Genomic DNA, 14230 nt, shown 5'->3' on the forward strand with positions numbered 1-14230 from the left:
TATTCGATTAGATAAAGGGGTAAATGGTGGTTCATGACTTTTCCCCAAGAATAGAGTATCTCATATTGTAGATAGGAAGGTGAACCTTGGCATCAAAACTCACCATTTAAAATATAAAACATGTCTCTTTCCACTTGGAAGTGTTCTTGAAAATTACGCACCTAAAGGGAAAAGGAGCAATTTCTATAATAGACCTATTTAAATTTTCCCATTATTTGTTTTCAAAATTCCAAATGCAAGGATTTGAGTAAATTGGAGATGCAAAATTCGCCATTTGAACTCTTAACTAAAAATAATGGAATATATATTTCAGAATCGGCAAAGCAACTAGGCTAGATGTCGCTCGTAGCAAGAACTCGTCTTAGCGCCCTCGGCCCTGACCAATCAAACCAAAACACTCCCCGACTTCACTTCACACAGTAATTCTCCTATTCTATGTTTCTTCAAATGGTAAAGCAAAGCTTGATTTCAAAATTCCAATACACAATTTAGTTTGTATTACAAGACAAAACACTAAACTAATTGATATTTGATTGCCAAATAATCTGAGAGTAGCATGCTTGGCGTATTCTTATAGTATTATCATCATAATTGAAAATCACAATGTTTTTGGAATTATAACGGGATGTGCATATGTGTAGAATGAATCAACAGTCTGTTGCTTTAGAATAGAATATTTAATTATGACAAACAGTCAAGTTGCTGTCTCCAATATTATATTCGAAAATTTAGCAAATCTCTTAAATCGATGTAAGTGAAATAAAAACACAAAAGACTGGAATCAAAATTTAACTTTAGTGGGCTCTTTTGGCTGCAAAGTTTTTACAATGTCTTCTAAAAAGATCTTTGAATCTAACTTACGCTCTATGGATATGATCCTAAGGTTGGCGAGCCGTTGTTGTTCTTTTAAGTTTATGTGGTATTATTTTTTCTATGATTTTTAGTTTCCTAAAACTCCTTTCCTTGCCTTACAGTTAAAATAAATACCGGTATTTACCCAGTTTTGCGCCCCAAGTCCGGTGAATGGGGCACAAGCACCGTTTGCCCTTCTTAGTTACGTCACTGTTCAGAAGGTAAGTTTATGAGCAAATAATTTAATTGAGGAATTTGTAATCCATAAAACTAATTGAATTCTTACAAATCGACAAATTTTGGTACTGTGACATTAAAAAAAAAAATCTGTTTTTGATATATTTACATTGACATCGAAAATTTGTGAACAACCAAAATATTAATATAACAGAATGAGATTTCTAACTTAAGTAGCATGTTAAAATTTTAATGTCCTGAATTACAAGAGTAAAACGAAGATTTTGCCGCTTTCTCAAAACAATATTTTAAAAGATCCTTTAGTTTACATACATAAATATAGAAAAATAAATTTACGTTATCTTCCAGTGATCAAAATGAAAATACTTTCTCGCTGGTTTTACTCGTTTGCCGATAGGAATGCGCCAACGCTTTAGAATATATTCCAGACCTTTCCAGAATTGTTTCTAGATGTCGCTTTCTTTCATGTTTATGAAATCAAACAAAAAAATCAAAAATTAACCTAAACTAAATGTGTTATCTCTGAAGCAATTAGAATAATAATTATTCTGTTGGTATAAGCTATTAATTAACCAGTATTAAATTATGGTAGTTCTTATAAGGATCTACAACAATCGTTCTCAATAGAAATACATAATGAACAACTTAGATATGAACTTGAACCTCAAACGGATGTTACCAGAAGAAGAAGAAGCAGCTTTTTCCTTTTCTCTTTCATATTCTTGTTTATTTTTGCAGAGACATATGGGTAAGTTAAGCCCGCGTCTCTAATACTTGTTACTAATCTTTTATGCTAGTGGTTTTCAACCTAATTTCTACCACGACCTCATTTCCTTACATCCTCTTGCTAGCGACCCCCTTATAATTTCTGGTTTGTAATAAGCTTGTGTGGGATTTTTTAATATACCTAATTGCTAAACCTGCCCTCTCTACCAGCGCATCATTCATAGATGAGCATGAATCTCCTTGTCACTCCTCACAACATCTGTGCATGTCTCTTTACAAACACAAGTTAAAAACTCTTCATATAAATCGGCAAGAGATACCATAAAGGGAAGATTTTTCGATTTTTTTTCAAAATCTTGCACCGTTTGCAAAATTTGAGCCTACTTTCTGTTAGAGTTTCTAATTCATGTACGAACAGTATTTTTTCTTCTTACATGCAGTATGAAATAATCAAATACATTATATAGACAATTCATTATATGTCAGTGATATGGTATTTATTGGGCAATCCACTCCCAACAATAAAGATTGATCTTAGCCTCGAGAAATGGTTATCCTTCATTTCTAATTATCATTTGGCCATGAAACAAAAGTCTGAGAAATATATAACCCTTGTATACAACTATGTGGTGTTGGAATGTATAACTCGTAGGATAGGACGCTTTACTTTTTTTAAAAAAATAAATCAACATTTCCAATGTACCTCTAAAAATGTAATAAAGAAATATCAGCCACATTTTTAACATTCAATTAGAACTGGACAATCTTCACAAAATTTGGAATCGACGACACGTTTCTAGCACGAGGTTTTCGAAATCCAGTCAGTGATGCTACTTTGAGGGAAATTTCCCGCTGCGTAGGGAGATTTAACAAAATTTTCTTATTCATACTTTACCTTGTACACCAAATACTTTAAGAGTTACAGATCGTGTAGACAAACCCAAAATACCACTTAAATCAGTATGACGTGCTTATTACACAAAAAAAAAAAAAAAAAAAAAATACGATAACTCGATTTAGTGGCCGTTCAAAAAATTTCTGGCCCCTGATTCAAAAAATCAAAATACTTTATTTAGTCAAACATTTTATTCTACGAATCAATACCTCGAGAACTACACATAGTGCAGCCAAACCAAAATTAACAATTTACTCAGTATGATGTGTTTATTCAAAAAATAAATAAATAAATAAATAAAATTGAAAACTAGATTTAGGGTCCGTTCAAAAATGTTTGCGGCCCTTGATCCAAAAAAAAATCGATATATTTCATTCAATCAAATATTTTCTTGTTCCCCCCATATTTTAAGAACTACATATATCGTAGCCAAACCCAAGCTATCACTTAACTCAGTATTTTTTTTTTTTTTTTTTTTTTTTTTACATTCGCTCAGTCGCGTTACTCTTAGTCGGTTACCTAGAGCATTCGAAAACCGACGAGTTATCATCATTGCGAATGATTTCTATGGTAGTTTTGTTGTTTTTTTCTTTATTTCCATAAGTGAAAAAAGAAAAAAATAGGAAAATTTGGGAGGGAAAGAATAGGGAAGGAAAAGAGACCAAAAAAAGGGAAAATTTACAAAAACGAAAAACAAACAAAAAACAAACAAAAAAAAAAACAAAAAAACTAAGAATTTAACAAATAAGTTTGAATCTAGATTGCTTGTTTTTTGTGTATTTCTGTGTGTGTGTTTGGTATCTGTGTTCTCTGCGTATTTATGTTTTTACCTATTGGCTGCTTCTTCTTTTTACCTTAGGCTTCTTCTTGTTTCTTGCAGGTTTTCCCTGTATGATTAGGTTTTTTCACCCATATGTTTTATATACATATATATATATATATATATATATATATATATATATATATATATATATATATACATACATACATACATATATATTTAAATATATTTCTTTGGTATTCACCTATTTCTTTCACTGCACTAATGGTTTTCACCTGTGTTTCCACACTAACACTTGTGCACCAAAACTAATATTCTTAACACTACACTAGACTGTATGCTTTTGCTGTCACTAACACTAATAATCACTGACACTTATTTTTCACCTATATGACTTTCTATTTATATATACTCGTATATATATATATATTTAACTTCACCTTGCACCACACGAATTTCTGGCTTAACTTAAGCTTTTAGTTTTTCAGCCTGTATGTTTTTCCATTTATTGTCTACTTTTTCTCTTCCACATACTAAAAATTTATCTTTTCATTTAACTCTAATACTGTATTCATTATTTATTTATTTCTTTTAACCGCTCATTTTGCGTTGCTTGGTATCTTGGCTGGTTCTTATAGACTGGGTCCGGGGTCCACTCGGAGCACTTAGTGTGGACCCCGGTCCGTTGTATCCCAGTACTATCCTCACCAACTTCACCTGGCGCCCGAAACGGTAAATGCGGTGTTTTCCATTTTGTCCTTTCTTGCCATTACCCTATTCCCTCCCGTGAACCCACCACCACTCTCCACTTCACGCACTCTTCTTCACACACTCTTGCACCGGAATTCCTCTTCCAGTCCCTAGGCTGGAGGTGCATACATTCATTCAATTTGTTCCCGGTGGGAGACACGGATTTCCTGTGTTTCCTCTCCTGGAGTCTTTTCTCCGGTCCAGGAACAAGTCTCACATTCGTTCATTTTCTTTCATTCATCACTTTAATTCTCTCCATTGTTTAAATTTCTTCTGTACATATTTCTTCTTATATCTGAGTATTCATTAGTTATTTTTTTTTTCAATTTCTCACAATCTTCCTTGCTAGTTAATATTTCTTGTAAAGTCTTGTTTCGAATATCCCTTCTTAGTATCACGTCATCTTCCATTGTTGGGCACCACATAATGTGGTGTTCTGGTGTGCCAATTTCTCCACATTCACAGCTTGGTGTTCGTTTGGATTTTATTTTATACAAGTAATCTTCATACGGTCCATGTCCTGTTAGGAAATGAATTATTCCGTAAGTGGGATTTAAATGTTTTATTTGTAGTCTATCTTTTATGTTTGGAAATATCTGATGTACTCTGTGAGTTCCTTCATACCGTTGCCAATCTTCATTCCAAATTGCTATCATATGATCTTCAATTTCTTTTTCGGTATTTAGTTCTTTATCAAATGTATTCCTGATTTTGTCTAGATTTCCTTTTCTTAACCAATAGTTCGCTGCCCTCTGCAGAGCTACAATATTCATGGGTTTTACTCCTAATATTATACTTAATGAGCTATGTGATGTTGATGAAAAAGCTCCACTTAATCTTATGAGTATGTTTCTTTGTGGTCTATTTAATCTATTCTTATATGTTTTATTTTCTAATGTTCTCCCAATCCAAACACTTGATGCATATGTTATTGCAGCTGCTAAAATGGTTTCTTGGTACAAATTTATTATTTTCAATGGTAGTTTGTATTTGTTTCTAGCTATCGTAATTAATTTATTTGCTATGCTGTTCCCTCTAGTTGTTATATATTTAAAATGTGCATCAAAATTTAGTTTTTCATCTAATATTATTCCCAGATATCTTATCTTTTGTTCTCTTTTTATGTTTATATTATTTAGCTTTATTATTGGGTTTCGTTGTAACTTTGTTCCAAAAATTAGGTATTTAGTTTTGCTCGTTGATAGTTTCAGTTTACTATCTTTGCTCCACTTGTCTAATTGTTCTATTATTTTTGCAGTTTTAATTTCTAATTCTCTTCTGCTATTTCCACTTGCTGTTATTGCAATATCGTCGGCAAATGCAACAACTATGTCCACTTCCTGCATCTTGTTTAATACTTCCAAGCATGGTTGTAGCTCAATGTCCCATAAAGTTGGTCCCAGGATAGAACCTTGTGGGCAACCTTTCTCGGTCTCAATTTCTATGTCTCCTTCTTCGTTCGGTATTATGATTTTCCTGTTTAATAAGTAATTTCTTATTAAGTTTATTATGTATTTAGGCAAATTTAATTTTCTGATATTTTCTAGAAGAGAGGGAAACCAAAGATTGTCAAAAGCTCCTTCAATATATATAAAGAGTGCTAAGACATATTTTCGTTCGTACCTTTTTTCCTTTATATTATCTACTAACCTATTTATGGCGTCTTCTGTTGATTTTCCAGTTCTAAAACCATATTGTAATTGATCATCCTTAACGTCTCTATATTTTTGTAACCTGTTTAGGATTATTCTTTCAAAAATTTTGGAAATGTTTTTAAGCAAGCAAATGGGTCTATAAGATCCAACTTCTGAGGCGTCCTTTTCTGGTCCTTTAGATAGGATACTTAACTTTGAAACTTTCCAGGAATCTGGGAAAAGTTGCTTCTTAAGTAACCAGTTAAATAGTCTAGCTAGATATGGTGTCCAAATATCTTTTGCCTTTTTGTATATTTCATTCTTTAGTCCATCTATTCCTGGTGCTTTTTTGTTTTTAAGTTTCTTCATTATCTTTTCCATCTCCTCATTTGTTACCAGATCTTCTTCTGGTACAGTATCAATGGTTTCCTCCATCATTTTGTTTCTTAACTCGATGTTACTTTCCGTATCTGTCTCCTTTATATCCTTTGGGAAGAACTTATTTGCTAGTGCCGTTAATGTTTCCTCTCTGTTCGTAGTTAGCATTCCATCAGGTTTTTTAACTGTGCTCAATATTAGAGGGTTGACTTTTTGTGTAATTAGTTTGTAGGGTGTTCCCCATGGATCTGATTCTATATTCTTTTTTAGGAATAAATCCCAACATTTCTTTTTTGCCTCTAATAGTTCTTCTTTGTATTCCCTTTTAGCAATTCTGTATTTTTCCAATCTCCTTTCCTTCAGAATGGGATGAAGTGTTGATTGGTAGCTTTTTCTTGCTGATGTTGCTATTCGTTTCAACCTCTGGAGTTTGGGGTTCCAAAAGTCTTCGTATTTCTTAATTTCCTTATTTGTTGGGGTAGCATCTTTTAGTGCTTCTTTGGTTACTAACTCTATTTCCTGTATTATTTGTGTAATATTACTATCTTCTTCTATTTGTGGTAACTTTAAATTATCTTTAAACTTATTCCAGTTTGTTTTCTTTATATTATATGTCTCTGCTACTTTGGTTGTTTGGTTTGCCTGAATCTCTATGGTTATAATTTCGTGATCACTTAGCGTGTTACTGTCTCCCAGATGCCAATTTGTTACTCTGTTTGCTAACTCAGTGGTTGCACATGATACATCTATGTGTGATTTTCCTCTGTTTCCTATAAAGGTTGGTCTATTTCCCACGTTTAAGATTTGCAGTCCATTTGGAATAATTAAATCTTCTACTAAGTCACCCTTGTCATCGTTTTCTTGTGCTCCCCACATTGTCGACTTTGCATTTGTGTCTGCCAACAGCAGAATACTATTATTACCTCTTTGTCCTATTATGTCCTGTATTTTGTTTACAAAATCTTGAGTTGGTAGGCGGTATTGAAAGTACGCATTAATTATCCAAAATTTAATTTTTTTTTCATTTAATTTCCACTGTTGTTATCCAATTATCTGCATACTGAGTTAGCTTCAGTATTTCAATTTCCTTATTCATGATTACAGTCACAGCTTTTGGCTCTTCTCCTACATAGATGATCCTACTTCCCACAGGAAAGGTTGTTAATTTGCTATTTAGAAGATATGGCTCCTGTATTGCCACAATATCTATTCTTTTTATTTCCGCTAATCTCCTTAATTCCATTGTTGCCACCTTGCTTCCCTGTGCGTTATTTTGCATTATTTTTAATGTGGGATAGTTTTCATCCATATCTCGTAAAAACGTAAGCATCCGCACCTGATTTCGTAGGATCATAATATACTCTACCGTGTGCTCTAACTAGTTGTTTATAAACGTTTTCTAAGGACCAGTATATTCCTTGTCTTTCAAAAACTTGATCCACCAGATCTAGAAGTTCAAATCCATTTGCTGGTAAATTATAGATTCTTAGCTCAATTCTATCTGTCTCTTCCAGAGTTGGATAAGTTATTGATCTACCATTTACATGCAAATCTCTTACTATTTGCCTCAGTGCTGTAGCCAATATTTGTTTTTCTTCTAGTTTTGATAGTCTATATGTCTGATTTATTTCTTCATATAGCTCTTGATTTGTTCCCTGCATTTTACTTTTATTTTTGTCTTCTAGCTTTTCTACAGTGTCTTCGCTTCCACACGTTGTACTAGATATTGTGTTCTCTTGTATTTGCTCCTTTCTTTCTTCCTGTATTGGGAAGAGATATTTTTCTTCTCCATGTACAAAGGAAGTATAAATATTTGGTACCTCTTCCATGCACTTATAATCTTCTTCTTTAAAAGTCTTTTTACTGTTCCTTTTCCTGTTTTCTAGCAGTGTTGCTAGTTCACCCTTTTTTGTAATACTATCATTAATTTTTCTCCTTTTTGGTTCAATTTGGATTTTGGAGTCTTCTATATTTTTCCTTGTTTCTCTGTTTATAAATCTGTGCATTTCAGTTTGTGTTATCGAGTTTATTTTGATGTTTTTCTCTATTTCTATATTTATAATTTCCGTTTGCGTCGCTTGATCGGATTTAAGTATTTGTTGTTTGTGCTTTCTTTCAATAAATAGTTCTAATCTTAATTTGTCCCTTCTTCTTTTACTTGGACTCTTTTTCTTTTCCTTGTTTGTAGTTTTTTCACTCTCCATAGTTGATTTTTGAGATTATTCTCTCTCGTGCTACCTTGTATGAAACACATTCTTCGGTCTGAGGGTTCTCACAATTTTTGTGACGTAATTTGCAAGGTACGCAGATTTTTTTCCCCTTCTCATCACACTCTTCACTTTTGTGTCTTAGATCGCCGCAGTATCGACATCTTGATTTCTCTTTATTATCACAATACTTTGTTACATGTCCGAATTCTTGGCAGATGAAGCATTGTGGTACTACCAGGAAGTCTTTGATGCGATGTGCTTCATAATCAATGTACACTTTTTCTTTCTCTACTAAGATTTTTCTTATTTTTGGTTCTACTTCTATGACGAGATGGCATCTTTTTTGTTGTTTTTTGCCAGCTCTAAACCTGGCTTTTATCTTTTTTGCCTCTTCCATGTCTTCTTGCTCGAAATTTTGCTCAACAAGAGCTTGTATAAGCTCCTCATCTTTTAAGTCAGAAGGTATACCATAAATTATCATCATTGGATTTCGTTTTTTGGTTTCTTCGCATTGGAAGTTTCTTTTAATTTCATCTTTAGCCATAATCTTTTTGATGTCGTCTTTTGTTGCTGTTTATATTACTACTCTGTCCCTGGTTGTCCTTAGTCAAGTAATCTTTAGTTTTTCTTTTCGTGGGTCAATTGTACCTGCTAATCTCTCAGCTGTCTGTCTGGTTGTTTCTCCTTGGCTCAGTATGATGAGCTTATTCCGTTAAAAATACTAAAACTCGATTTAGGGGCCGCTTCATATTTTATGGCCTCTGATCAAGAAACTAAGGTTGGCCAAGATCGCAATCTTTTGATGCATTCTTTCATCATTCCTGAAATCTTGTTATGTTATTTTCATGGTACTAGTTTCTCTACATGTTTCACGTAACATGAATAGTACTAACTGGATAAGAGACAGCTGTTAATGCTTCGAAAGGAATTCATCTTGCTTTTTTAGAGACTGATGATGTGGAAACCTCTGGCATACCACTCACTACTGTCGTGCTACTGTCAGCAGAAAGAATGGTATGACTGCTTCCGTGTCGTCGTAGAAGTTCTGCTTTAACAATGTGATAACGGGCTGGCAACCAGGCAGGTTTCAACTGTGTGAATCCGATTCTGTAGGCGCAGCGACAGAGTAAATGAAAGTTAGAGAGCAATCACATATCAACCATTTTGATGATATCTGAGAATTTCGGGGCATCTTTCCGTAACAATTTGGGTCAAAGAAATGCTAATTAGTCTTTTATTTTCCGATTGTTCGCATCGCATTTACAATTACTTATTGCGTTATTTGAATTGGATTACAATCCGCAAACTTTACACTAAACTTTATGAAATGAGACAATAGAAATCATAAATGATTCATATTGTCGATTAGAAAATATATTGATTTCTATTTACTCTCTTGTGAACGTTGTCATTGATATCTAACGGAAATACTACGTAGAAAATTGACAATTTTTATTTTTGTCACAAACTAAAATGATTATAGTAAGTTTGTTTGTAAGTATAAAATCAGTAGAACAGTGGATTTAAGGTCAAAGAGCAATATCACTAAACATAATTCGTGATGCACTCTGATGAACGAAAAATTCCTCTTGATTTTTTAAACACGAGAAAAATATTGCATCGAATAACCTGGCACTTTCTGCACCTGTTTGCGTAAACGCAACTCTAAATTTGCTATTTAGGTTGTGATAATCGACATAGCAATTATTCATGGCTTTCTGCACTGTTTGCGTTGCGTTGTTGTACGCAGAATTTTGTAAAGACTTGTTCAGAATGACAATCAATATCAGTAACAGAGGTGGCTTTCGACAGAAGTGACATTTTTTAAAAAAAATATAACATTTTATGGATGCAATCCATGAGAAGTTAACTCTGTAGAGGTATGATGGCATTTGATTTATAGTGAAAAATATTAATAGTCGGAGAACAAAAGTTCAATCTAAACACTCAGTGGGAGAGCGTTCACCTCCGGTGCTTGGGGTCCCTGGTTCGATCCCAGCTCACGCCGTGTGGACTTTGGGGTGGACAAACACCGTGCCCGTGGGTTTTCTCGGGGTTCTCCCGTTTTCTCCCACTTTCTTCACTTCACCATTTCACTCATTTCTCATGATCACCGTCTCCTTTAGCCTAATCGGTATAACTGTGGGACGTTAAACTTAAAGATTTCATTTCATTTTTTTTCAATCTAAACACATCAACCACTATTTGTTCATTATTGAGCATATCTTGTAAATTATTACTATTGTTATTATTACTAATAACAATTTACAAGGTCAATGGTAGCTCATACCGTCAAACCAGTATACGCCACTGGTTTTGCAACAGACTTTAATAAACTTGCGGATCGCCGAGCAATGCAAAAGATGCAGCCAGTACTTTAAATATTGGGCCTTATGCTGAGTCATTCTGACGCTCGATTAGTGCCATAGTAAAGAGTTCGACTAACATAATTCTTGCAGTAATCAGACTTTTAATATGACGCTAATTAGAGTTCAAAACGACTCTGCATAAGGCGGATTATGCCGAATATAGTAAACTAAAATGAATAATTTGCGTTTCGTTGGTACTAACCGTAATGGAAAGTTAAGCTTCATTCTTTTATTTCCTAATTTCATATAATTCAAAGAGCTTGTATTTATTTTTAAAAAAATAAGAAAATAGAAATTATCCATGCCAAGTTCCTGATTACATAAGTTTACAGCCACGTTCTGTAACGGTTTGCGTTATCGCGTCAGAAAATATGTACTTTCTTGTGCGAAAATCTGCATAGCAGTTATATTGGTATATTGCGATTTTTCATTGTGTTTCAGTATGCAAAATTTTCAGAGACTTGTACGGAATAAGGTCCATTTGTAATTTAAAAGTAATCGAGGGAGTCGAAAGTGATGACAGTTCAACTGAATCGACCACGAATCTATCAAGTGAAAATGCCCATTAATAAGTCGTTTCCTAATTACCATTACGTCGTTCCTAAATGAGTTTGCTCAGAGGTGACATCAAGAAGCATTTTATGCAAACTCGAATTAAGTAATATACAGTTTGTTTTATAACTGTTTGTGACTATAGTAAATGGAAGACAATGAAATTACATCGATATGAGACAATATGGTTCCGACCAATGAGGTAAATATCTTTTGAAATGGTGTCCCAAGTATTCTTTTCTTAATACCATCTCACAAAACTTTGCTTTTCTGGTTTCATGAAATAAGTGTTTAAAAAATTTTATTTTTATTTGTTAAACTATTATTTCCAGAGGCTGTTAGAAACGAAAGTTTTGATACAAATTAATTAATATTTAAAGCTCGATGAAAACCTAATGTCAAAACATGTGCTATGGTTGGAGTGAAAATTCATTGATGAAGATATAAAATTCCTTTTTATAAGTCACCCTCATTTGTAGGAGTTATATCAACTGCAACTAACTTTTCTATTCAATTGCTTTCAAAGATAATAGTGTGACTAAATAAATAGTTAAACTATCTAATATTTTAAAGTTGGTTTTCCCCTCGTTCACATTTTAGAAAGGAGTAAATGCGTTAAGTAAATTGCATATTTTTGCCTGCCATCTAGGAATTCTTATTAAAATAAACAGTAAGGGTCGCTTAGCTTCCCTCAGGTCGCTTACTCTGAGGGAAGAACATAGACTGAAAGTATTTGAGAACAGGATCCTGAGAAGAATATTCGGACCCAAGAGGAACGAGAATGGGGAATGGCGGAAGCTTCATAACGAGGAACTACATAGTTTATACGGTTTACCCAACATTGTTAGGGTCGTCAAGTCTAGGAGGCTTAGGTGGGCAGGTCATGTAGCTAGAATGGAAGAAAGTAGAAACGCTTTCAAAGTATTGACTGGTAGACCCATAGGAAAACGACCATTAGGAAGACCTAGGCGCAGATGGGAGGATAATATTAAGATGGATCTCGCAGAGATAGGAATACAAAGTAGAAACTGGATCCAATTAGCTAAGAATAGAAGTCAGTGGAGAGCTTTTTTGAACGCGGCACTGAACCTCCGGGTTCCATAGGCCATAGAGTTAGTTAGTTAGTTAGTAATTTTTATTTAAGTTTCTTGCAACAAGCTGTTGGTTATGTCAGTCTTCCCTGAATGCGAGAAATGCATGTTTTCCTTTGTAAGATTTTTCCAGGTAATGTAAATATCAAAGGAATTTTACTCTTGAAAGAGAGGAAATACATAAACTAAATAAAGTATATAAAATTGAAAATCATTGTGTTCGTGACTCTAAATCCCCTGAACCGCCCCACCGATCTCGATCAAATTTGTAACATGGATGTGGTTCGAAGCTGGGCTGGTTTTAGGCTGTTCACTTTGAAGGTAGAACTCAGAGTCGGTGAGTTGGGGAAAATAAATAAAACATAATAACTCCTGATCCACTCGACCGATAATGAACAAATTTTCAACATAGAGATCAGGTTTAGACCTGGAATCGCTTTTATGATTTAACTTTGTCGAAACAACGTAGGAGAGAAGAAGGAGGGGGAGATATATAAAAATCAAGTTTTATAAGACTGAAAGTGACTATTTTTGCATCTTAATAACTCTTGAACTTAGTAACTTAAAAACTCTGATCCAATCGATCTAAATCAAATTTTCAAGATACATGAGGTTCGGATTTGGAAACATTTTTGTAATTTCATTTTAACGGTAGATCCTAGGGGAGGGGGACGTATAAAACACTAATAAAACCTAATAACTTTTGAACCGCCCAACCAATCTGGATCAAAATCTCAACATATATGAGGGTCGGGCCTTGGGTGTTTTCTATTGTTTCACTTTGACAAGCCAACGTAGGAGAGAGGGAGGGGGAGATATGTGTATAACAATTGAAATTGAAATGACTGTCTTTGTGACTTCATCACTCTTGAACCATCCGACCGATCTCAATCAAATTTTCAACATACATGAGTTTAGGGGCATGGATTGCTTTAGGCTATTCAATTTGACGAAGCAACGTAGGGGAGGGGGAGAAGGACAGAAATTCCAAAATGGTCAAAAATGACCGATTTTACTGTTGAATACATAGTTTTCGGGGTCAATGAGAGAAACAATGGCACTTCTGATGTTGTTTCAATCCAAGTTTAGCCCTGATAGTTGGGGAGGGAGGATACAGCGTAGGGGAGGCGAATAAACATTTAAAGTGACTAATATTAGTGTCGAATCCATAGTTTTCGTGATCATTCAGATGAACAGTGACATTTAAATTCAAAATCAGCCCCGCCGCTTCCTTTGCATACGAGTCTAATTACCACTGCTGACGCGCCTGGACACTTCGGACGCGCTTCTGCACGGGCCCACTAGCTCTACCACCGTGAATCCATTAGATAGCATTCCTATACTTTAATGGTCGCCTAGTACACGTTGGTTTGTGTTTTTGCACTGCTTTTTTATGTAACACATCCGCATGCTGAATTTATAGACAAATTGTAAACAAATTGTAATTTTTCAACAATTAGTTATGATGACCCTCTTGAATTTCATCTATTCCAAGTAGGGTAATGTCATATCGTATAGTGTGAATCATATAAAATATTAAGTGAAATAATTATAAAACGTTAACAATTATTTCAAGTGCTGTGCCTAAACTTGACCTACACGCAACTTTCTGTTGGTGGCAGAATTAAATACTAAGTAAATACAGTTGAATTTTACAGCGCGGCAAGTTTTTACTTTCGTTATTTCATTCATTTTATTCGATTCAGTGATTTGGAATTTTTTGTTAGGGTTTTCAGATCGTATTTTTACTTCTATACTCCGTTTCAGGTTATGAACATACTAAAACACAAATGA

General features: G+C 34.1%; 1 protein-coding gene across 1 annotated transcript in view; it reads right to left on the minus strand.

The window, feature by feature from the left end:
- Positions 1–7090, minus strand: part of LOC145674209 (uncharacterized) — a 34713-nt gene extending 27623 nt beyond the window's left edge. The window contains exons 1-4 of the mRNA XM_081744044.1: positions 6901–7090; positions 5826–6765; positions 5419–5678; positions 4537–4962 (exon numbers count right to left, since the gene is read on the minus strand). Of these exons, the coding sequence (XP_081600170.1) occupies positions 4537–4962; positions 5419–5678; positions 5826–6765; positions 6901–7090 (1816 nt within the window). The remainder of the gene's footprint in view (positions 1–4536; positions 4963–5418; positions 5679–5825; positions 6766–6900) is intronic.
- Positions 7091–14230: the final 7140 nt, after the last annotated feature.

The sequence above is a fragment of the Thermobia domestica genome, chromosome 17 (assembly GCF_964235325.1).
Source record: "Thermobia domestica chromosome 17, izTheDome1.hap1.1, whole genome shotgun sequence".
NCBI lineage: Eukaryota > Metazoa > Arthropoda > Insecta > Zygentoma > Lepismatidae > Thermobia > Thermobia domestica.